The 23,880-nt window shown below is 55.3% G+C and overlaps 1 protein-coding gene across 2 annotated transcripts; it reads left to right on the top strand.

The window, feature by feature from the left end:
- The first annotated feature begins 301 nt into the window (after window positions 1-301).
- LOC119841187 (B-cadherin-like) lies at window positions 302-22,607 on the top strand. Of its 2 annotated transcripts, none has more exons than XM_038368386.2 (16): window positions 302-494; window positions 723-837; window positions 9,873-10,084; window positions 10,725-10,868; window positions 11,415-11,570; window positions 11,695-11,839; window positions 12,393-12,568; window positions 13,107-13,235; window positions 13,771-13,956; window positions 14,273-14,517; window positions 15,001-15,143; window positions 15,702-15,926; window positions 18,855-19,073; window positions 19,522-19,652; window positions 19,937-20,083; window positions 21,602-22,607. In XM_038368386.2, exons 1-16 carry the CDS (start codon window positions 393-395, stop codon window positions 21,809-21,811), a joined length of 2,685 nt encoding a protein of 894 aa, XP_038224314.1. In that variant the 5' UTR covers window positions 302-392; the 3' UTR covers window positions 21,812-22,607. The 2 variants fall into 2 exon arrangements, with proteins under 2 accessions (XP_038224314.1, XP_038224315.1); XM_038368387.2 differs by having other exon boundaries at window positions 351-488; window positions 720-837.
- The last annotated feature ends 1,273 nt before the right edge of the window (window positions 22,608-23,880 follow it).

The raw sequence follows: 23,880 nt of genomic DNA on the forward strand, positions 1-23,880 counted from the left end.
AACCGGTTCAGCTGTGTTGGCAAAGGGCCCAGTGTAGACGCAGTTATAGTCTGCGCAGGAAGCCGGTTTAAACTGCAGGGGGCTCTGGGGGGAGATTAGATAATGTGGGAAGGTGCAGGGGGGGCTCTAGCAGGAGGTTGGATAATGGGGGCAGGTGCGGGGGGGCTCTGGGGGAGGGACAAAGGGGCTCTAGCGGGAGGTTGGATAACGGGCGGAGGTGCGGGAGGGGCTCTGGGGGTGGGGGGCAGGAGGAGCTATGGGGCCCTGGGGGGCTCTAGGGGCGGGAAGGGCCGAGGGAGCCCCTCCCGGGGCGGAGCCGACGGGGCGGCACCTGGTCCCGCCTCACCTGGAGCCGCCGCTTTAAAGGCGCTGGGCGGGGCGGCTGGCGAGAGATGGAGCCGCCGCGTCCCCCTCGCCCCGCCGCACGGATGGGGCCGCTGCCGGGCCCCCTGCCCGGGCTCTGCCGCCTTCGCCTGCTCCTGCTGCTGCTGCAGGTAACGGCGCCGCGGGCTCGCTGCCCGCCCGGACCCCGGGGCCGGGCGCCCGGGCCCCCTCTGGCCGCGTGTGCCGGGGTTGGAGGGGAGCCCTCGGCGGGTCGCCTTGCGGGGGGCTGGGACTGGCCGCGCCGTGCCGTGTGGGGGTCGGGCGGCGCTGGAGGGGGCTGCGGGGCTGGAGGGGGCCGGCCGCGCAGTGGGGGGCTAACCCAGCTCTCCCTGGCTCAGGTGGGCTGGCAGCTGGGCGAGCCGGCGGAGCCGTGCCGGGCTGGCTTTACCTTGGAGCGGTTCGCGTTCGTGGTGCCCCGTGCGCAGCTGCTCCGGGGCCAGGTCCTGGGCCAAGGTAAGGCCGCCTCCCTGGCGGGGTCGGGATAACAGTGGGGCAGAGCCGGGGGGGGGGTGGAGACGCTTGGCTGCCTCGGGCTCTGGGTCATGCCCACGGGGTGCTGCTCGCTGCGCTGTGGGACGTGCCCTTGCCTGGCTTCACCCCTGCCAGGTGTTCCCCCATGAGCCCAGTCTGCCCCTTGCCTGTGGGGTGGGTGTTGTCAGCTGATCGCCTCTGCCGTGTGCGCTAGCCCTTCCCCTGGGCTCCTAGGGCAGTGTGGTTCTGGCTTTGATGCCAGACTAGCTTTGATGCTCTGGGGTGTGGCTCCTGCTCTGGCACAGAGTCCTTTCTGCTTGGGCATTCCCCTCTGCTTGTCCCTCCCTGGCCTCCGGTGGGGCACTGGCCACGCTTGCACCGCGAGAACCATTGAAAAGTGGAACCCCAAATGCTCTGCTGTGATGCCTCTGAGTCCTGTCAGGAAGAGCTGGCTTCCATTCCCTTCTGCTGCCTTGCCACTGTTCATCGGCTCTGCCAGACTGCGAGGTCCTCGGGGCAGAGACCTCCTCTCCCCCGGCTCCTGTTGAGCACAAATAATTGAGGGTAACCAGGCAGCCTAGGTGAGGAAACCCTGCATCGTGAGTGAGGCTCCCTGGAGATATAATAGCTAAGCAGCTTCCTGGCTGCTCCTCATTCAAAACCTGCCCTGACATTCCAGTTTATTCTCTAGTATCCAGCAGGCTCCAAAACTTGCCCTGGAATGGAGGGTTAATTCTGATTCCCTCTTCCTCCCAAACTGCACTGGGTGAGTCTTGTGGCCTCCTTCCCTAAACCCTAATCCTCTGGGCTTCCTGGGGGGTTAGACCAGTGCTGGCACTTCTGAAAGCGGAAATGGAGAGCACCAGGCCCTGGCTGCTTTGTCCCTCTGAAGTGTGGTCAGCAAATAATCTGATCAGACCCTATAGAGGAGAGTCTATTTCTACTCCAAATGGGAGGGCTCAAGGGCCTTTTCTGCAGCAGTTGAATTGCTAAAGCCCTAATTCAGACTGGGGGGTTACACATTTAGTGGAAACTTCCTTAATGTAGTTAGGTCTTAGCCTGCAAAGGCTGTGTCATGTCTGTCCCACCCCAAAGTAGGGGAAACTTCCACTCTGTGTTTATAACTTTGCCCTGAGTTCTGGTGAACTTGGCCCTCAGTGGTCATAAATCCCCCAGGCCTACAACACTTGTGATTAAAAACTGCTTCTATTCCTGAAGAAAGAGTGGGCCAGTCTCCTCTTTATCTCTGCTCCTCCCCCTGGAGTGCAGGAGGCTTTGTCCTGGGGAATGCAGCCTTTGAAATGCTAACGTCCAAACTGCTGGAGGACAATCCTCTGTGATTGGAAGGCCAAAGACTCCCACACCTTGTTGAGCCCCACCCCGCCCAGGGCAATGGCGCAGGGCTAGAGCGGCCTGGGAACCGGGCTCTGAGCAAACCCTGGGAGAAGCTGGGGGGAGGGAGCTTTCTGTGAGGCTGTTACTGACCTGGCTTGCCCTGCACCCTGAGATCACTCTGACCCCCCTGCCCTGGCCACCTCTTGGCCAGCTGCCTCCTCGGCCCCATCCCCCTGCTCCTCTCTGCTCCCTAGCTGGACCTCAGGGCACCTCCGGCTCCGGGCAGTCTCTGCTTCCCACCACTTGTGGGTCCCCACCTGTCCCCCTGGCGCTGAGCCACCTGGGACAAGGGCCAGAAGCCTGTCCCCCCTCAGCTGGGGGGAAGGGGACAGTGCGGGGAGCTTGGCTGGGGCCCCTCCAGGGGAAGTGCGTCTTAGGCCGGGGCAGGTCCCGAGGGACCGGAGCCCTGAGAGCGGCTCTGGCTATACTGCTGCTCAGCCTGGCAGACAGTCACCTCCCAGCAGGGCCAGTGAGTGGGGAGGGCGTTTCTTGCGGGGGCACTGCTGGGCTGTGAGGGGGCAGGGAGGATGTGTTGGGGCACTAGGGAGTGGAGGTTCTGTGGGGTGCTGGGCAGTTGTGGGGCTGGGAGGCTCTGGGCAGGGGTAGTGTTGTGCAGGGTGCTGTGCATTTGTGTGGAGGGGGCTGGGAGGGGTGCTGGGCATAGTGGGGCTGGGGGGGGGCTCTGGCCATAGAGAGTCAAGAGGACTGGGGCAGGGGGGGCTGTGTGGTGTGGCCTGGGTCTGCCCCCGGAGGGCAGGGAGCATACTGGCAGCACGGGGTGGGGCAGGCCACTGTGTGTCTGGCAACTACCAGTTTATAAATAGTGCCCTTGCGCTGGGCTGGGCGGAGCGGGGCCACCCCTGCCATGCCATGCCCCACCCCATTGCCCCTGGCTGGCCCCTCGCTCTGGGGACTGACCCCCTGCACCATGCTCCACTGCTCCCATGGGGGCCCACAAAAGGTTAATCCAGCCCTGCCTGGCCTGTTAGCTTATTTTGGCTGGTGTCATGTCTTAACAGATACTCACTCCCCCACCTTCCCCTGCAGCGATCCCTCCCTTCCAGCGAAAGCGGCTCTGCTTGTTGTTAGGGCTGCTGCTTCTGGGCTGGAGTCTTTCCCCCTTGCTGGGGCTATGGATAAACTTGCTGGCTCGTGAGACCAACCAGGGAGCCCCAGGCATGATTTAACTTGGCGGGGCTGCATCTCTCTGGTCTTTGTGCATGTGGCAGAATCCTGAGGGCAGTGCCCCGAACCCATGTTCTGATGGCTAGTGCCAGGCACTGGAGGGTGGCATTTAAATCCTCCACCCCCAGCCAATGCCTGGGTTAGACTGCCTGAAATGGCAGTCAGTGTGCCCGTTTCTGCCCTTGCATTCCAGGCCTGCTCAAGCATGGCAGTGGGTGCCAGTGCAGAATTCTTGCAGTGAGGTGGGTATTTCATCGCCCAATAGACATGCTCCAGTCACCTGTGGGGTGACCTCCCCAGGGCCCTGAATGGGGGGAATGGCACATCTTTGGACTCCCTTCCCTGCCTCTGCTGGACCACCCTGCAGTGGGCCCAGGGAGTGCGGATCAGGTGCTGAGATGAGCCGAGCCAGTGCTGGGCATGGTTCCGGGGATGTGAAATGTGCACATTGTACTCCGAACAGAGGCTGGTCTGTCTCCTCTGTCTTCCCTCCAGGGACTGGAATGCACTTAACTCCATGCTTGCTGGAGTGATTTCAGGACACCAGAACTTAGTTGATTTAATGTCACCCCCTGCTCTGTGGAAGAAAGACTTCCCTTCCCCATGGGCCAGAGCTTCCCTCACAGTGAGGGGAAGGAGAGACTACACCTGCCTGTGACCAAGGGCTTGCCTACACATGAAAGGCTACAGCAGAGCTGCTGGAACACTTTGGTGTAGACTGCAGGGGTTCCCCTGTCCCCATGTGGATAATCTCATCTGACAAGCAGTAGCTAGGTTGAGGAATTTTTCTGTCAGCCTAGCATGATCTACGCAGGGACTTAGGTCGGCTTAACTATACTGCTCGGGGTGTGGATTTTTCACGCAATGTAGTTAAACTGCCCTAATTTTCTAGTGTAGCCCAAGCTGTAGGCTCTCAAAGCTCACTCTTCTGTCTGGAGATGTAAAAGCAAATAAAATACTTAACACAAATGTGCAGTGGAACCAGGGAGCCCTCCCATTATAAGCCAGTTACATGCTGTTCAGTAATTCACCGGCCTACGAAACTAGCCAAATCCAGCCTGCAGAGCAGTTACTTGGTTAGTGTCCAAAGCCCAATTAACGTTCCTCAAAATGCCTGTTGTTCCCTTGGCATGGCAATGTTGCCTTCCCAGTGCTTTGAGCTTGACTAGAAACCCTGCAGATCAGGGATTGCTGTAAGAGGACCCTGTGGGATAGTGCCCCGGCAGCCTGGGGGTGCTGAATACACACAGTGGGGTTTACTGCTTTGCTTATGGAGGGTTTAACCAAAGCAGGCTTTCTGCTCTTCCTTCACCTCTTGCACAGCCTGACCTCTGTAAAGTAGAGGCCTTGAGACAGACCTTTGGTATGTCAACACAGGGGCTGCAAAAATTCCATGCATGCTGGAGAGAGGGGAGGTGCTGATCTCCTAGCTTGTTCTAATTCCCCTTGTGCTGGAAAGCCTGCTACAAATTACTCTTTAGAGTAGCACTATGGTGCTGAAAAGCAGGCCATTAGGAGCGATTTAATATCCAGAGCTATTTGAGGCCTCTAATCAGCATTACAGAGGGATCAAAATGCATCTTAAAAAAATCACATGCACTTAATGTTCTGAAGTGTAACTACTAATTCTCCAGTGTGGAGGAGGAGTTGGCCTGTTGCTATTAGTCCATCTCAGAGACGCACAGGTCAGCTCTGATGTCACTTCTGCATCACTTCCCTGGTCACAGGCTGAAGACTCCTAGGTGTAGGTGCAGTCCTTGCCTGTACTACAGGGCTCATGCAAAGGGCGTCCTATTAGCCTTGCCTATTACAGGGCTTCCTCTGCTGTCTGGGTGAAAGGATTGCCTGCCTGCCCAGCTGGTACCAAGACTGGGTATCCTTGTGGTGAATGCCAGGCAGAGGCAGTTTGTGCTGGGCTGGGGTCCAAGACCTAGGGGCTGTGAAGTGGCTCTGCTCAGGGTTAAAGGCAAGCAATAACCACTTCCATAGACCACCTAGCACCTGCCATCTATGCAGTGGTGAGAGCTTTCTGCTGCAGTGCCTCTGGTGGGGACTGTGACCAGCGGTCCCAGAGCTCTTGGAGCTGTTTCTCTCTCCTGCATGGTCTGATGCAGGGCAGCATTGCAAGCCCTTATTTACTCTTTCTGTTTTGAAGCCTCCTGTGGGAGAAGGCTATTTCCAGTAACTGCATGCAGAGCTCTAGCTTCGGTGATGAGCGTAGCTAATGGCTGCAGAACTCGAAATACCACTAATTGGTGAGTGCTTTCAGCAAGCCAAGGCCAGGCGAGCTGACCCAAGTGCGCAGCTCACTCAGAGTACCTCTGCTGAGTCTAGCTGGATGTGGGGAGCTGGAAGCCTTCCTGTTTTCTCCATCCTAGAGCAGAGATGTCTGTTGCAAACGCTGTCCCTTCTCTGAGAAATGGAGGCCTGTGTTCCACAAAGTATCACTCTGAGTTCCTGGTCCTGTCGAGGCTGCTGCTGCAAGTTGGGGCTTATAATGTGCTAGAGCAGCTGAGCTGGCCCAGGGCCGTCTCATGGACATGCAGGCTGACAATTGCAAAGGAGCCGAAGCCTTAAGGGCCCCTGGGCCATGTTAAGTGTGGAAAGAGCTTGCATTTTTATTGCAGGGTTTGTGTGATCCTGGATGCAAGCGCACAGTGCAGCTCCCCTTGAGTGTGTAATGGTGGAGGCTGGTGCTGTCTCTGGGAGATGTTTTTGTGCATGGCCCTCTGGAATTCTTGTCCAAAAGCACAGATGGTGTGTGGTGATGAGGGCTCTGTCTGCACTGGGCACTCTAAAACCTTCCCACCGGTGCAATTCACTAGGGCTAGTAACAAGGGAGCACCACTGGAGCTCAGCGGCTGGGCTTGCATGCTGCTAGTTAGCCCTGCTCAGAGCAGGCGTGGGCAACATCACAGCCTGCTGGAGACTAGAGCCCATGAGAGTGGGAGGACTTTGGCAAACCCTACAGCCTCAGAATGAGCGTGCCAGTCTTGCTGTGGGGGAGCTCAGCCTGCCTGTAGGGGACCCTGCCTAGAAGAGTCTTGCATGGTTCCCTGGCTAAAATGAACCTGCATCCCTAGGCTAGGGCTAGTGCAGCTGAACGGAGGTCAGAACTAACAAGGCTACCAGCCCTCTGGTATGGAGGGTGCAGTCATTGGCTTGGAGTAAGGAGCTGATTAACTTCAGTGTAGACGTTCACAAGCCCATGAGCCAAGTCAGCTGGTACAGGCTATCTGCTGGTGTCTAACTGCAGTGTAGACTTGCTCTGTTAGCTGTCTTTCCTGGCCCCACCCTTGGAAAGCCAGCAGTTTGCCCAGATCCTTTCCAATGGGCACTGGGTTGAGCTGTTCCATGCTCTCCGAGCTATAATCAAAGCCCTAAATTCCTGCAGAGAGTCCCTTGGTCCTGTCCTCCTGCTAGGATATCCCAGGCACCTGCTGTCTGCTCCTAGCATGGCAAGGGAACAAACTGGTGATTGTGGGAATGAAGAGCACCTGGAATCCTCCAGGCAGGTGGTCTGTTTGGCTGCCTCAAGGCACCCGTGCTGCAGTTACTGGGTTTCCTGTCACCAGACTCCTCCCTCCACTCGCCCATCCCAGAGAGGCTGGTCCCTATACTGAGCTAGCCACCCTAGTCCAGGACCAGTGGAGGAGTCTGTCCATGGAGAGTCAGTTTCTTGTAAATGCTCCCAGTTCACGGGGAAGGTCAGAGTTGCTAAGACATGACCAGTCGACCTGGGCCTGATCTCCAGTGAGAGTGGAGCAGCAAGCTGCTACCTGACTGTTCCTGCTCCAGGAATGGAGGAGGTTGCACAGTGACCCTGGATTTCTCAAAGACCAGCCACACTGGTGGGCAGATGCAGCCTTCTCTTGACAGCCCTAAAAGCTGTTAACTGGAGAATGGGCCAGGCTTCACTCCATGCCCCTGATCTAAGGCTGGTGCAGTCCCCTCCTGTACAGGCTACTTGGTGTTATGCCCGGCACCTGCTCTTAGCTGCTGTGGTCAGAGCATGAGCATCTTCCTTTGCAAAACAGGGAGCAGAGGGCCTGTCCTTCCAGCTGTGAGGAACTGCCCCCCCAGTCTCACCTCCAAAGCCACTCTGCAGAGCTGCAGTGTTCCCCATGCAACAGCTGCCCCATCCTTGGTGAGGGAGGCTCAATCAGCATGGCAGGAGCAGGAAGTGGAACAGGTCTGATGAATAACTTGGCCATTTAAATACCTGCATAGCGGAGGATAGACCTCTCAGTGCTACCTGGGAGTCAGTGACTCATCCTGGGCCCAGCGTCTGAAAGCAAACCGGAAACATGCATGTAACTCGCTTCTGGGGGCAGATTACCCAACAGGCCATGCAACTGCTTGGCCTCACATCAGGCTCTTATGCATGTGGACTTCTGGAGACCAGCGACTGGCCACTGCATTATCCAGAGGGATTCCTGGATTCGCTGCCACTGGAGTGTGAGCAGAAACCCCTCCTAAACAAGAGCATGGGATAGGGAAGCTCTGGGTCCAGAGTGCTCTGTTCCAAGCCTGCCTGCCATTACCCTGTTCTCTGGCTGCCCCTGTAGGGCATGGCTCCCCTCTAAACTGGCCGTTAAGCTTAGACCTGCTGGTGTTCCACATGTGCGTGTGAGGTGGCTATGGGAACCCTCGTCTCCTAGGGTATTTGCATTGAGAACACAGGTCGCAGCCAAAGCCATGGTCCGGAGTGTGACCTTGGCTCCTCAATGGCAAAGAAAAGGGGAGTATGCCCCAAACAGGCCTCCATGCAGCAGTCTACAGAGCTGGCTGTCAGAGGGTGCTGGCTTTCCTGGCTTACAGGAAGCTTCTCTTCTACCGGACCAGTTGCCATGCATTTCATGGGCGTGGTATAGAATGGGGGCCCAGGCAATAGTGAATGGCGGGGTGGGTGTTTGCAAGAATCTGTAAACTATCCCATTGCAAAAGCTTTGGGACCACTGGCCTAAAGCACAAGGTAAGGGCAGCCTTCCTGCCCAAGGAGGGATAGTTCAGTGGTTTAAGCATTGGCCTGCTAACCCAGGGTTGTGAGTTCAATCGTTGAGGGGGCCATTTAGGGATCTGGGGCAAAAATTGGGGGTTGGTCCTGCTTTGAGCGGGGTTGGACTAGATGACCTCCTGAGGTCCCTTCCAACCCTGCTATTCTAGGATTCTATGACTGCTGAGGTCCTGGCTGCAGCTCTCCTAGGCAGCATTACGTTGTGGAAGAGCTGGTGGCAGAGAGGTCTACAAAGACCTATAGTGCTCTCGCTAACTGCTGGCTCAATGCACTCGGCCTCCCAGGGCTGGGATAGCTCTGGTGAACTGGGTAAGTCTGGCCTAGCAGCATGGTTGGTGGGATAGAAATGATGTGCCCTGTGGGCACTCTGCATAAGGAGTTAGGGTGTGGCCAGGATACCATATAACTAAAGCATGCACACCTAAAGCAAAGATGACACCTTGGCAAAGACTCCAAGGAATCATGCACTTGGTGTGGGATTTGCCCAAAGCCCTCAGCCCTGCAGTCCGCCTCTTGCATTCCCAACTCCTAATGCAACTAAACCTCTAAACTGAGTCAGGCCATCACAGGCTCTTCTGCAGTAGGAGCTACCTGCAAGAGGCGAATTGGCCCTCCTGTTAATTGCTCCATCCTTCTGCCTGCTGTTAACAAGGCTGTCTGCAAACCTGCAGACAGCATGGAGGTAGAGTTCTTGTCTGGAACTGCCCAGTCATGGGTGCTAACCGACAGGTGGCTGACTTACTGCCTTGTTCTGGAGGTGTAATAGCAAGCAATGCTGTGTCTCTGAAGTGGCACCTTCACCCTCACTTACCCAAGCTTGGAAGGCCACATGCTGTGTGGTGGGGGCCCAGGCTGACAGACCCATCGGGATTCTGACCTTGGTGTATTACTATAGGGAAATAACGGTTACTACGGCCAGTTTCAGAAATCCAGCCTCTGTTCGGGCTAGCTGACTGCAATAGGCAGAGCCTGTCTTAGCTGAGTCAGCAGCTTTGGTTGTCTGAGAGCAGACTTAGCTGATCACGTGGGAGGATAAATCCAGATCTCCCCTGCCCTTTGCTGTATGGTGGGTGCTGTCACATGTCTGGCTTAAACGCTTGCTGCCTCCTAGCGGGTTAGCCAGAGTCTTTCTGGAGGTATCTTATCAGTCACATTCCTGTCTCCCTTCTTCCTCCTGGCATTGAGAAACTTGTTTGCACATGTGGCTGGGTAGCTCAGAAGGCAGGTTCCAGGCTGGCCACTCCAGAGAACGATGACGTGCGCTCAGGCCCAGTGGCTTGGGAAAGGGGTAACATGCAAATAGGCAAACCCATTCAAGTTGGAAGCCGTCCCAGTTGTAGCACCAGGGTCTCCCTGATGCCCTGTCGCCTGCTGTCCTGTGCATGGCTGGAGCGTGTTAACAGTGCCCTTCCTCCCCCAGTGAGGTTTGAGGACTGCACGAGATGGAAGCTAGCGTTGTATGATGCAGATGATGCTGACTTCCGGGTGCTGGCGGATGGGACAGTCCTGGTGAGACACCACACCCAGCTGCATAGGCAGGGGAAGACTTTTACTGTGAATGCCTGGGATTCCACTGGCAAGAAATTCTCTGCTTCAGTGACTGTGAAGAACAAAAGCCCTCACTCGGCACAGGTAAAGCTCATGCCAGCTGGCAGGCCTGTAGGGAGGGCAGAGGGCTGACTCTATGGCAACCTTTGTGCCTTGGGTAGAATACAGCACTAGCGAACCCCGTTCCCCTAACGGGATGGCAAGATGCCCAGACTGATCATGGCCCCTACAAAAGACAGGGGTGGGAAGGCCAGTCCCACAACCATTAACGCTGCAGTGTTGCCAGTGCACCCAGCCCACTAACTGCCTGTTGCTTTGCTGGGAGTGAGTTACATGGAGAATGACACTGGTCTAGCAACTGCTTTCATGGCTTGAGCAGCCCAGGAGCATGGGGCTCAGTGGGAATAGCTACTCGTAGCTCTCCTTGGACTGACAAGTTGGCCCCTGGTCACACTGGGCCCAGAGTGCAACCTTCTCCATTGCACTTTATTCCTGTGTCTGGCTCGGATCATGTATATGGTCTATATCCCACTCGCCGTGGTCTGGGCTCCTGCAGCGTCTGTGTCTGAACCATCAGCAAGTCTGACTCCGGGTCTGTTGTGCTCACAGCACGCTCTGCATAAAGGAGCCGTCGGCTGGCACTGCGCTAACCTAGGGTTATATGCTGGCTGGTCTGGGATCCCTGGGCTTGTTTCTTATACACATGGATATCTTCTCCCTGTAGGAATCTGCTTCAGGCCACCAAGCAGAGGTGCTGATGTTCCCACTGGCCAGACCTGGTCTGCAGAGACAGAAGAGGGACTGGGTGATCCCTCCGATAAGGGTCCCTGAAAATGAGAGGGGCCCGTTCCCTAAAAAGCTGGTTCAGGTAGGGAAGCATCTCAAACCTGCATTCACCCGCCTGAATGCTGTCTCTTGGGCAGGCAGGTGCTGCCAGGTCTCTTGTTGCTGGACCTAAACATGTCACATACCTGACTGCACAGGTGCCGACTCTTCTTTTTGCCAGTGGATGCTTTTGAAAAGGTGGTGGGGCTCTGCCAGTTTGGGTGGGCAGGGCTATGTTTGGCTTATTTATACATTTCCATATTCTAGTTGTGGAATATTCTATCATTGGCATCTTAACAATTTTAATCCCTATTAAAATAGTAACGAACTACAGAATCTCACTGTCAGGAATTACAATGGAGGAAAATCCTTGCACTCCCCTAGACGCTGTTGCAGCAGATTCTTCCGTATTTGCTGGAGCACAGTGGGTTCCTGAAGGTTTCCCACTGATCTTGTCTGAACGCAAGTTTATCCATCTTTCAGCCTGGCCCTACTCAGATCCATTACCGAGCTGTGACTTGCAGTGTGCTAATCTAATTCCGCCTTCCAATTACACCATGCACCATGTACATGCTTTGATTCCCTTTAGATCAAATCCAATAGGGACAGAGAGTCCAAGATAATCTACAGCATCACAGGGCAAGGTGCAGACACCCCTCCCAACGGCATCTTCACCATCGAGGCCAAGACTGGCTGGATGATGGTGACTCAGCCCTTGGACAGAGAAGACATTGACAAATACCACGTAAGTTACCAAGCCCTGTGTGTGGCAGGTGGGCAGAGCCCCACTGACTAGGGGGCCTGTTTCTGAGCCAGCCGCTGGTGGAAGGGAGCATGGTGGAGCTCAGAGCCATCTTGTTTGTCTGTAGCTCTTCTCTCATGCCGTGTCTGAGAATGGCAAACCTGTGGAGGAGCCCATGGAGATCATCATCACTGTGACTGATCAGAACGACAACAAACCCCAATTCATCCAGGAGCTCTTCAAAGGCTCAGTCCTGGAAGGAGCACTGCCAGGTAGGAGGAATGGGTGGAAATAGCTTTGTCCTACCAATACTGATCCACACTCTAGAAATCTGCATCCCTGGACTCGGCTCCATTAGCCCTTAGTGGGACAGGGCATGGGCTGGGTCTGAAGTGTCCCTGTTAGCAGGTGGGAGTCTGCCTTTGACATCTCTGATAGTGCCTGCATCCATGCCCCTGCGATCCACATGTTCTGTACTGACTGCACAAATCAAGCCCTGATAATCTCTTACAAGTCTCTGGCAGCCCTGAAGGGTCAAGCAGGCTCCCCAAGCCACTGGTCCATGAATGTGGTGCCCACTTGCACACCCTTTTGTGTGGCTTGCCAATGAGTCCTTCTCAGAGCAGTTAGCTCTCCTTCTTACCAAAGGAGATGAGCCCAACGCTGGCTCCATTCTCCATTGGCAGAGTCTCTGCTATTGTCCTGAGCTTCTAAAAATTCTAAGCATCTTGTATGAAGCTGCAGCACTCCTCAGGGGAAATGTTCTGCCTCCTGATCAGGGAGGAGAGAGCCGCTACCACCTCCAACTCTACCCCACTCTCTTAGGTACCTCTGTGATGCAAGTAACTGCCACAGATGCAGATGATGCTATAGAGTCCTACAATGGGGTCATTGCATACTCCATCCTGAACCAAGAGCCTGAGGAACCCCATCCCCAGATGTTCACCATCCACAGAGCCACTGGAGCCATCAGTGTGATTGCAAGTGGCCTAGACAGAGAGGTGAGCATAGACATGGGCTTGGAAGCACAGCAGCTGTTCCCATAGCAAAGTTCCATGAAGGAAGGTGGCAACATCATAGCTATGCTTCAGTTAGTGAAGTGTGCCAAGAACTGAGTCCTTTTCCAGCTTGTGCCAGCATGGGCAGCTGTATGGCACAAGCCTATGAAGGCGATGGCTCCTCATTAGCAGCCAGCCACTTAATGGTCTGAAACAGGCTGCAGGAAATGCACAGGTTTATAAATCTGTGCTTGACACCAGAAGACTCCTGGTGGCTCTCCCTGGCTGGAGAACTGTGCTACTGCTATTGACAAAACTCAGGGCTCCAGGGGAGAAGGGCTCCCTGTTGATGCATGCCTCTGAGATCTGAGCAGACTCCTGCCCAGGAAGTTCTGAAGCATGCTGGACTCTCATAGCAGCTTGACATGCCCTGGCTGCTGGAGACTGTGAAAGGGTTACAGGGAACTGGCATCTGAGGCAGCACTGCTAATGTCTTATCTATCCATCTCTACCACTGACTGGCATGTCTGCCTCTCCCCAGAGAGTGAGAGAATACACGCTGACACTGCAGGCTGCAGACTTGGATGGGGAAGGCTTAACAGCCACTGCATCCGCTGTGATCAAGATCGTGGACACCAATGACAACGCTCCTGTGTTTGACCCCAGAACGGTACTCTACTCAGTCACCCTCTCATGAGTACCAGCTACTGACTTCTGCTGTGCTGGGGTGTCCTGTCCCATTCACCTCCCTGGGATTGGGTGCAGGGAGATGGCAGGCACAGTGAAGACTGCAAGGAAAAGGGGCCATTCCTTCAGCCAAAGCATCTCTTGGCTAGGAGCCATGTGAAGTGCTCTCTGCACAGGCTGCTGCTATCCTGAACCTACCCCAGTTGTAGGGGACCAAACAGCCAGGGTGCCCCAGATGTTTCCCTTTCAGGGGATCCAGTTGGATCAGCCCCATTGTGTTAGGTGCTACACAAACAGTGAGGTCGTGGTTCCAGGCAAGGACTGTAGTCTATTGTCTTCTCCTATGCCCTGAGAAAGCAGAGTGGGGCAGGGGTGGAAGGGCAAGGAGCTATCACTGTCCCTACTGGCTGCTTTGTGCTGCTGGCCAGTGAAGAAGGCCCAGGTCTCAGGAGGGTGCTGTCTCTGCTCTGAGCTGTGACCATGTGGTTGACCATAGCCTGCATGCCCCTGTGTTGCAGTACACCGTGGCGGTGCCAGAGAACAAAGCAGGGCACGAGGTCCAGAGGCTGACTGTGATGGACACGGACGAGGTCAACACAGCGGCGTGGCGGGCTGTGTACACCATCGTGCGAGGCAACGAAGGAGGCTTCTTCACCATCACCACGGATCGCGAGACCAATGAGGGCATTCTGCGAACAGCCAAGGTGGGATGGGCTTGGGTTGTATGGGCAGCTAGACCAGTGCACCTCTGGGCATGAGGAGCATCTGCTTGCCTTAAAACTGGGCTTGGCGCTGCAGGGCTAAGTGCCGGCTGCGTCCGGTGCCAGCATCCTGCTGGACTGAAGTAGCTGCATCAAAACCCAGGGCCATCCTGCAGCAGATTCTGCAGCACAGCTGAGCGCATGGCATTGCCACGTAGCTGTCTAGAGCAGCTGGCTCCAGCATTGCTGGAGGAATTGCCCACCCTCCTGGGCATGAGGCAACAGGCCTGGCTTCACCTTTCCTTCTCGTCCCTCCCAGGGCTTGGACTTCGAAGTGAGAAGCCAGTTCATCCTCTACGTGGCAGCCACCAATGAGGAGCCCTTTGTTGTGAAGCTCTCAACCTCCACGGCTACTGTCACAGTGAACGTGGAGGATGTGAACGAGGCACCTGTCTTCGACCCACCCATCAAGACAGCCCAGGTCTCTGAGGACGTGCCTATTGGGCAGAAAATCACTTCCTACATGGCTCAGGACCCGGACAAAATGCAGAGTCAGACAATCAGGTAAGTGGTTGTGTTGGACTGGGAGCCTGGGCTGGTAATGTCACACATACAGAATCCAGCTTTGTGCCTAAACAGCCGGGCTCACCAAGGCCAAATGGAGACCGATGGCCTTGACAGCCCTGTGCCAATACACTCTGGACCATGGGCAGCAAAGCCTCTGAACTGACCCTTGCCAAACACACCGTATCCCATGGCCACTGCTCCCATCCCTGGAACAGACTGGCTGGCGTGGCAGCCCTTGCAGAACAGAACCTCTGGGCTCCATGCTCTGGAGTACAGAGCCCCCAGGGAAGCAGCAGTTTGGACATTGAGCTGTGCAGCTCCTGCCCAAGTGCCACCAAAAGCCGCTCACTGTCAGAGTGGTGCTGAATCTGGCCTCTCCAACATCTTGGCAGGCACCTTCCAGAACAGCCTCCCTCTACAAACTGGCTTCTGCCCCAGGCTCTAGCGCCTCTTCTGTCCCCTAATGCTCTTTCCCTTCAGGTACCGCATTGGGAATGACCCCGCGGGGTGGCTGGAGATTCACCCGGAAAACGGCATTGTAACAGCCAAGGCCCAGCTGGACAGGGAGGCTGTGTTTGTGAAGAACAACACCTACACTGCCATCGTGCTGGCAGTGGACGATGGTAACGGCTCTGCAGCTGGAATGTGGGGGGCAGGGCTGAGAGCTTGTCTGATCGCTGCAATTCTGCAATCAAGAGTCTCTTTGTTCCCCTGTGCTGGTGATGGCTCCCCATGTGAGAGACATGTGCTAAGACCACACCCCCTCCTAGGCTGTCACGAGAAACCACATCTAAATTGAAACCCAGCTCCCTTCCCAGGAAGATGGGAGTCCTTCTAAAAGCAGCCCGGGCTGGCTTGTCAGCCCCTCCAGCATACTGCACCAGTCTGAAGCAACTGGTGCTGGGGTGGAACTGAAGGTGCAGGGCTTGGGAGCCACACCTGAGTCATGGGCAAAGCAGGCCCCGTAGCCTAGAGTGGGGACCCAAGTGGTGGTCACTGTTGAGGCTGCACCAGGGACCTCCAGAGCTAACATGTGCTGCCCCTAGCTGGTAGGGCAGCTCTGTTCTGGATCAGGCACAGAACAGGGGTGACCCACCTGCTGAGCAGTGGGCTCCCCTTCTAGGTCAGGCGAAGGAAACTGAATCACTTGCCACCATTAACCTCCACTCTGTCCCCAACAGGTGCCCCTCCTGCCACTGGCACAGGCACCTTGCTTCTGACTCTTCTGGATGTGAACGACCATGGGCCTGAGCCAGACCCTCGGGAGATCACTGTCTGCAACCAGAATCCAGTGCCGCAGGTCCTGACCATCATCGACAAGGATCTCCCCCCGAACACCTCCCCCTTCAGAGCAGAGCTCCTCCATGGATCTGGTGTGAGCTGGGCTGCTGAAATGGACAGCAAAGGTAACTGCTGAAGGGATTCACTGGTCACCTGAGATCTCAGACCAGCCATTTCCCCTTCGCCTGCCCCCCTCCCCATTCCTCCCTTTCCCTCCAGTAGGAGGAATGAGCCCTGAACTGTGGCTGTGGCTCAAAGGCAAGGCAGTGCAGGATGCAGCCCTTGCCCACAGAATGCAACATGGTGTGGTGCTGGCTTGGAGTCACTCGTGTGACTAGGTCTAGAACACTTGACCTACCAGACAAGATCGGAAAAAGTTGGGTTTGTCTAGTCTGGAGACAGCATGTCCCATTTCAGTCAAACCATCATTTTGTAACCTCCTTTTATGTATGTGGAGGAGGGAGATAAATTGTTCTCCATAACCACTGAGGACAGGACAAGAAGCAATGGACTTGCATTGCAGCAAGGGAGGTCTAGGTTGGACATCAGGAAAAACTTCCCATCTGTGTCAGGGTAGTTATGCACTGGAACAAACTACCTAGGAAGGCTGCAGAACCTCCATGGTTGGAGGCTTTTAAGAACAGGTTGGACAAACACATGTCGGGGATGGTCTACGGCAGTGGTTCTCAAGCTATTTACCATTGTGGGCCACATCCAATACTAGCTGTATGGCCCTAAGCATGTCACATGAGCTCCAGCTCTGTGCTGATTGGGCTGCAAGCAACCCATAGGCTGCAGGGTGAGAACCACTGGTCTAGAGAATACTTGGTCCTGCCTCAGCACAGATTGTGCTAGATGACCTGTGTCCAATCTTCGACTTCTTGTAAGCTTGTAAAATAACCAGGGAGGAGTATAAACATTGCTCAGGCATGCAGGAGTGAAATCAGGAAGGCCAAATAACACTTGGAGTTGCAGCTAGCAAGGGATGTTAAGAGTAACAAGGGTTTCTTCAGGTATGTTAGCAACAAGAAGAAAGTCAAGGAAAGTGTGGGCCCCTTACTGAATGGGGGAGGCAACCTAGTGACAGAGGATGTGGAAAAAGCTAATGTACTCGAGGCTTTTTTTGCCTCTGTCTTCACGAACAAGATGAGCTCCCAGACTACTGCACCAGGCAGCACAGCATGGGAAGGAGGTGACCAGCCCTCTGTAGAGAAAAGTGGTTTGGGACTATTTAGAAAAGCTGGACGAGCACAAGTCTGTGGGGCTGGACGCGCTGCATCCAAGAGTGCTAAAGGAGTTGGCCAATGGCTCTGCAATCGCATCCGTTATCTTTGAAAAGTCATGGCGATCAGGGAAGATCCCAGATGACTGGAAAAAGGCTAATGTAGTGCCCATCTTTAAAAAAGAGAAAGAGGAGGATCCTGGGAACTACAGGCCAGTCAGCCTCACCTCAGTCCCTGGAAAAATCATGGAGCAGGTCCTCAAGGAATCAATTCTGAAACACTTGGAGGAGAGGACAGTGATCAGGAACGGTCAGCATGGATTCACAAAGGGCAAATCATGCCTGACTGACCTAATTGCCTTCTATGATAACTGGCTCTGGATGAGGGGAAAGCGGTGGACATGTTGTTGTTCTTTGACTGACTTTAGCAAAGCTTTTGATACGGTCTCCCACAGTATTCTTGCCAGCAAGTTTAAAGTAGTATGGGCTGGACGAATGGACACTAAGGTGGATAGAAAGTTGGCTAGATCGTCAGGCTCAACGAGTAGTGATCAATGGCTTAATGTCTAGTTGGCAGCCGGTATCAAGTGGAGTGCCCCAAGGGTCAGTCCTGGGGCTGGTTTTGTTCAATATCTTCATTAATGATCTGGAGGATGGCATGGATTACACCCTCTGCAAGTTTGCAGATGACCCTAAACTGGGAGGAGTGGTAGATACACTGGAGGGTAGGGATAGGATACAGAGGGACCTAGACAAATTAGAGGATTGGGCCAAAAGAAATCTGAGGTTCAAAAAGGCCAAGTGCAGAGTCCTGTACTTAAGAGGGAAGAATCCCATGCACCGCTACAGACTATGGACTGAATGGCTCGGCAGCAGTTCTGCAGAAAAGGACCTAGGGGTTACAGTGGACGAGAAGCTGGATATGAGTCGGTGTGCCCTTGTTGCCAAGAAGGCTAATGGTATTCTGGGCTGTATAATTAGTGGCATTGCCAGCAGATTGAGGGATGTGATCATTCCCTTCTATTTGGCATTGGTGAGGCCTCATCTGGAGTACTGTGTCCATTTTTGAGCCCCACACTACAAGAAGGATGTGGAAAAATTGGAAGGAGTCCAGCAGAGGGCAACAAAAATGATTAGGGAACAAACACAGGATTTGAGGAGAGGCTGAGGGAACTGGGATTGTTTAGTCTGCAGAAGAGAAGAATGAGGGGGGATTTGATAGCTGCTTTCAACTACCTGACAGGGGGTTCCAAAGAGGATGGACCGAGACTGTTCTCGGTGGTAGCAGATGACAGAAAAAGGAGTAATGGTCTCAAGTTGCAGTGCGGGAAGTTTAGGTTGGATATTAGGAAAAACTTTTTCACTAGGAAGGTGGTGAAGCACTGGAATGCATTACCTAGGGAGGTGGTGGAATCTTTCCTTGGAGGTTTTTAAGGTCAGGCTTGACAAAGCCCTGGCTGGGATGATTTAGTTGGGGACTGGTCCTGCTTTGAGCAGGGGCTTGGACTAGATGACCTCATGAGGTCCCTTCCAACCCTGATATTCTATGATTCTTGCAGCCCTTTCCAGCCTTACATTTATGTGATTTCTCTGCACGTGTCATGTTGGGTATCCTATTCCCAGATATGCCATGGCTGAACACTGGGGAGGGAAGATGCTCTACCCAAGACCACTTCATCCCTGGAGTTTGCATGTTCATGGCACTGTAGGGTCTTGGTCTGCTTGGGAGGTAGAGGGGATGTGGGGGTCTGGTCTCTGACCCCTGGTGACCCTCCCCTCTGGTATCAAAGCTGCTGTCTTGCCCATATAATACCACTGTCTGTCTGCACAGGGGAGATGCTCACCTTGAAGCTGCTGGAGCCATTGAAGAAAGACATCTACCAAGTTTACCTGCGGCTCTTTGACAACCAGAACAAAGACCAGCTGACTGTCCTCAAGGCAGAAGTGTGCAACTGTGAGGGGCATGCAGAGACGTGCCCAAAGGAACAGCTGCCTGTTCCAGGGGTCCCCATCATTCTGGCCATCCTGGGGGCTATTCTGGCCCTACTGAGTGAGTGCTGGGAGGAGTTGCTCTAGGCCTGGCTGATGGGTATCTTGTGCCAGAGTGGGGTCTTCCAGAGCTAAGCTAGCCTGGCCTGCACAGAGGGTGAGCCCCAGAAGCAGGTGTCTTGCGGTGCAGGATGGGACCTGCTGCTGCCTGTGGTGAGGCAGCTTTACCTAGTGGCTAAAGGACCAATGGTCAGACCTGGGACCTTGTTCCGGCTCCACTGCTGACCTGCTGTTTCACTTCTGTGGCCTGGATTTCATGCCATTAAAACTGGTACCTGCCCTCCTGCCAAGTGCTCCAAGATGGGAGCTTGCTAGTGTCTCGGCGTTGCTGCAGGCCTGGTCCGGTCCTGCAGCACCCAGGAGAGCAGCATGGGGGCCCCATGGGGGAGGAGGAGAGCGCCTCTGGAGCAGGCTGCATGGCACACGCCAACCTGTCTTGTCTCTTCCAGTCCTCCTGCTGCTGCTGCTGCTCTTTGTGCGGCGGAGGAAGGTGGTGAAGGAGCCCTTGCTGCTCCCAGAAGATGACACCCGGGACAACGTCTTCTACTACGGCGAGGAGGGAGGTGGCGAGGAAGACCAGGTGGGCACTAGTGGCCCCTGGCATGTTGCAGGGTGGGGAATGGGTAACAGCACACCCGAAGCACTGGCTTGCCTTGCAGGCTTGACTGGGTCCCACCTTGGTACACTCAGGCTTTGCATGCTTCCAGGAGTAGGCAACATGGGCATTAAAACGAATGGCCTTGGAGCCCCTCTGGTGCCCATGCCCATCCCCAGGACAGATGTGGCCTGGCAAATAGACATCCCAGTTCTGGATCAGCCAAACTTGGGCAAAGGGCCCTGACCCTGTGCATCTCCCTCCTAAAGGACTACGACCTCAGCCAGCTGCACCGCGGCCTGGAGGCTCGCCCCGAAGTCCTCATCCGCAATGATGTGGTGCCAACCCTGCTGCCAGCTCCCCAATATCGGCCTCGACCTGCCAACCCTGATGAGATCGGCAACTTCATTGATGAGGTGAGGCCAGGGATGCAAATGTCACTAAACTCGCGTGAGCCTAGGCTGATGACACCTAGAGAGGAGCTGGAGCCAGCCCTGGACATGGGCATTGGCTGATCAGGGCCAGCAGTTCCTTTCTAGAGCTCAAGATCTGGTCCTCACTTTAGCTGGATGTGTGTACATTAGGCACGTACCACTCTCGGGGCTAGTTGCTAGTCACCTGCGGCTCTGCTGCTGTGGGGATTCCCTGGACAGCTGGTTCTTGCAGTCAGTTCTGCCCAAGGATGTACTTGGCATGTGGTGCCACTTCAGGGTCTCCCTTCCCGTCACCATGGGGGCCCAAGGTGCCCACCCAAGGTCAGCGATGGGTGTTATCTGCCTGGCCTGGTGCAGTTACCTCACTGCTGGGAAAGCCTGGCTTTATGGCTGTGCTAGGCTCTGATGGCCCTGCCCTCATTGCCACAGGCGTAGCTCACCCAAGGCTGTAACCTAGCTATGGGGAGTGGAGAGGGTGGGTGGATATGCCCAGGTGGGGGCTGCATATACAGCTCTCTGCTAGCAGGCCACACCCATGAGATATGGCCCTGAGGATGTCACCTGGGCCTCAGCTGTGTGCTGATTGGGTTGCAAGTGGCCTGTAGGCTGAGAACTGGTGCCATAGAGATTTCAGGGGAACTGGCTGAGGGTGGTGGAGAATGTGGCCAGAGCACAGACCTGTTTTCTCTCCCCTTTTGGGTCTAGAAAAGCCCACTGGCCAACACTGGAGACCAACCTCCAGGAGAAGCCTGTGGCACCCATTAGTCAGGGTCTGAGCTCTTCCTTTCTGCCAGGGTGCTTGGCATGACCAACCCCAGCCTCCGAGTGCACATGCTGTCAGAGTGGTGATGTGCCAGGCCCTCTGCTCAGACTGGCTCCCTCTGGTCATAGCAGCTGTAGTTCCTCAGGGGCACTGAGCACTGCAGCTCCCACTGACCTCAGTGGGAACAAGAGTTGCTCAGGTCCTCTGCCTGCAGTTGCCCTGCCTGGGCAGGGGTGGCAGGACCTGGCTCCTGCCAGAGAATTCCCCAGGTCCAGCTGGGGGACCAAATTCCAGCTTCTGGGGTGGGAAGCCAGCTGGCACTGGGGCTGCTCTGGGCTGACTACGGTCAGGATCTCCCTGCCAATAACTTGGGAGGGAAGATTCTAGAGTGACTCATGGGCATGGCAGGGGACCCTCCAATGGGACTGATCTGGGAGCCGCAGGCACTGAGGGCAGTCTCGCTGCTGAGCAAAACTGCCCTTCAGTGCCCTGGTCTCAAGATACAAACCTGCCTCTTGACTTCCTATCTGAGAGCCCCCTGCCTGTCCTGTCCCCTGCCAAAGCCTGGGCCCCAGGTTGGCTCCCCCTCAAGGTGACAACTCACTGGTCTTAGTGTGGCCTGCCAGCATCGATGGGGGTGGCCCTGTTAATCCCCCCCCAAGCTCGCTGCACTGGAGACTCGCCCCAGGAGCACATGCTGGGATGACTCGTAACCTTACGCTCCTCCCCACCTCCAGAACCTGAAGGCGGCCGACACTGACCCCACTGCCCCGCCATACGACTCCCTGCTGGTGTTTGACTACGAGGGCAGTGGCTCCGAGGCGGCCTCGCTCAGCTCCCTCAACTCCTCCACCTCAGACCGGGACCAGGACTACGACTACCTGAACGACTGGGGTGGCCGCTTCAGGAAGCTGGCCGACATGTATGGCGGGGGCGAGGACGAGTAAGGGGGCGGTCAGATGCCATCTGCCCACCCACCCACCCACAGAGCAGCTTCTGCCGGGATGCCGGATTTCTCTCCAGGAAGCTCCACAGAGCAGCTTGTCTTGCATGGGGCAACTGGCAGGCTGGAGCCTCAGCGGGCAAACTCACTGGCCTGGGTCCCTTCACATGAGATCTTCAAGCTTCCTGGAGAGGAAATAGGCCCAGCTCTGGCTCCTGTTGGGCACCTGTCTCTCCATGCCACCTTTGCGGCTGAGCCGTGTGTGAGATGCTTCCTGGAGCTGCAGAGCCTAGTGTGACTTTCCTGGAGGCTTGCAAACAGCCTTGTACCCAGACCCAACTATGCCTGGAAGCCTTACGCAGCTGCTGGTGCCTTTTGGATCTTAAGACACACTTGCCTGCCAGGGAAAATAAAAGCCTGTCTTATGAATCCTTAGCTCCTAGAAAATCCCAAAGGCCTGGAGACCTCTGGCTCCTGATTCCAAACTGGCTGGATTGCCTCCTTGTGTGAAGTTGTCAAACTCCAGGACCAGGTAATGGTGTCCATGCAAGGTGCTGTACCCCAATCAGTCCAGTAGGCTGCCGGCCAGCTACCCATGCAACTGCCTTCCTGCTCCAACCACTCGACTGTTAATGCCCTGCTGCTAGCCCTGTTCCCCACAGTGTTTGACTACTGCCTTTTATATCTTCCTGGACCACCCTCTTTTTTCTTTTTTACTGTGTATAAAGTAAGTTAGTGTGATGCTGAAGCATGGGACAATGGGTGATGTAACTTTTAATAAAGGAAGTATTTGGGTTTTTTTACAGACTTGGCTCTTTATTCCTACTGTCCATCTGGCCAGTTAGTGCTGTGGGTTGTGGTGGTGTCTGTCTCCAAGCTATTGCTTGAGGGCTGCGCAGTAACAAGCTCCCTAGCCTTTGGGCAGTCAAGAGAGAAATCCTCCCTGCTCTTTAGCCCCAGGAGCTCTGGAAGTTAGCACCTGCAAACAGGCCCAAGGGTTCTGGCCATGCTGGCTAACAGAGCTCCTCCACTGCCAGTGGCTCCCCTCACACTGTGAGAGGGGGATGGCAGGGACCCATTTCTTGTGTGAGACCCCCTAGCTGGAGAGGCCAGGCCTCACTGGGCTCCTGACAACTGGAGGGGAAAGGGGTTTCCCTAGCATAGAGGCAGGATCAAGCTGGGGTTTAGTATACACCAACCCCTCTGGTCATCTAGATGACCCCTGGCAAAGGGGCCATGGAAGGCTGGACTCCTAGCCTTTGCTGCTGAGCAGGTTGGTCTACAGGTCAGTGCCCCAGTGCTGCTCCCTTGTCCTGCAAGGAGGTCTTAACAGCACAGCAAGACAGAGCGGCCCTCTGGCCTGTAGATACTGCCCCAGGGGGCAGTGAGTGATTTTGGCTTCTAGCAATGCTGGTACTGGGAACAGCCAACAAGCTGCTGCTATCTGAAGAGAATCCAACCAGTGCTTCCCTCCCCTTGTGACAAACTCTTACTGGAAATGATGTCCTGTGTCCAAAGTGATCCCTCTGCAGGTGAACAGCTGCAGCATTTGCCAGAGAGACTAGCCCCACTTTGCAGGGGCAGGGAGGTATTTATGGCTGCATGGGCCAGGGTAGCCCAACCAAACTGTCCTGCACTAGCCCTACCCATACCCCAGTCAAAGCACAGCTTGTACTGCAGAGCTGGGCTGCCAGGTGTTTGGAGCACATCAGAGCCTTGCAGCTGGTGGGAGCCCCCTGCTGATCCCTTATCTTGTCCCACCCCTCCTGCAAACCTGAGCCATAAACAAGAGCTCAGAATCAGCCAAGGCCACTGATCTCCAAACAATGCTGCAGCGTGTGGCTCTCCCACAGCTAGGCAGAAGCTGAGCTTGGAAGCTGGCTATTGAGGATCATCCCATACAGAGGAGAGGTTTGCAAGAGTGAATGTTGTTGCTTCTTATCTTAATTACAGCTGCTTGCCTCTGCCACAGTGGGCCAGAGCCAGCCCAGGACCTCATTAAGAACAATGAATGACATCTAAAGTGGTCAGGCTTCTGGGACTGTTCTGGCCTTGGCTTCACCACACCTCCCA

The sequence above is a fragment of the Dermochelys coriacea genome, chromosome 12 (assembly GCF_009764565.3).
Source record: "Dermochelys coriacea isolate rDerCor1 chromosome 12, rDerCor1.pri.v4, whole genome shotgun sequence".
Taxonomy (NCBI): Eukaryota; Metazoa; Chordata; order Testudines; family Dermochelyidae; genus Dermochelys; species Dermochelys coriacea.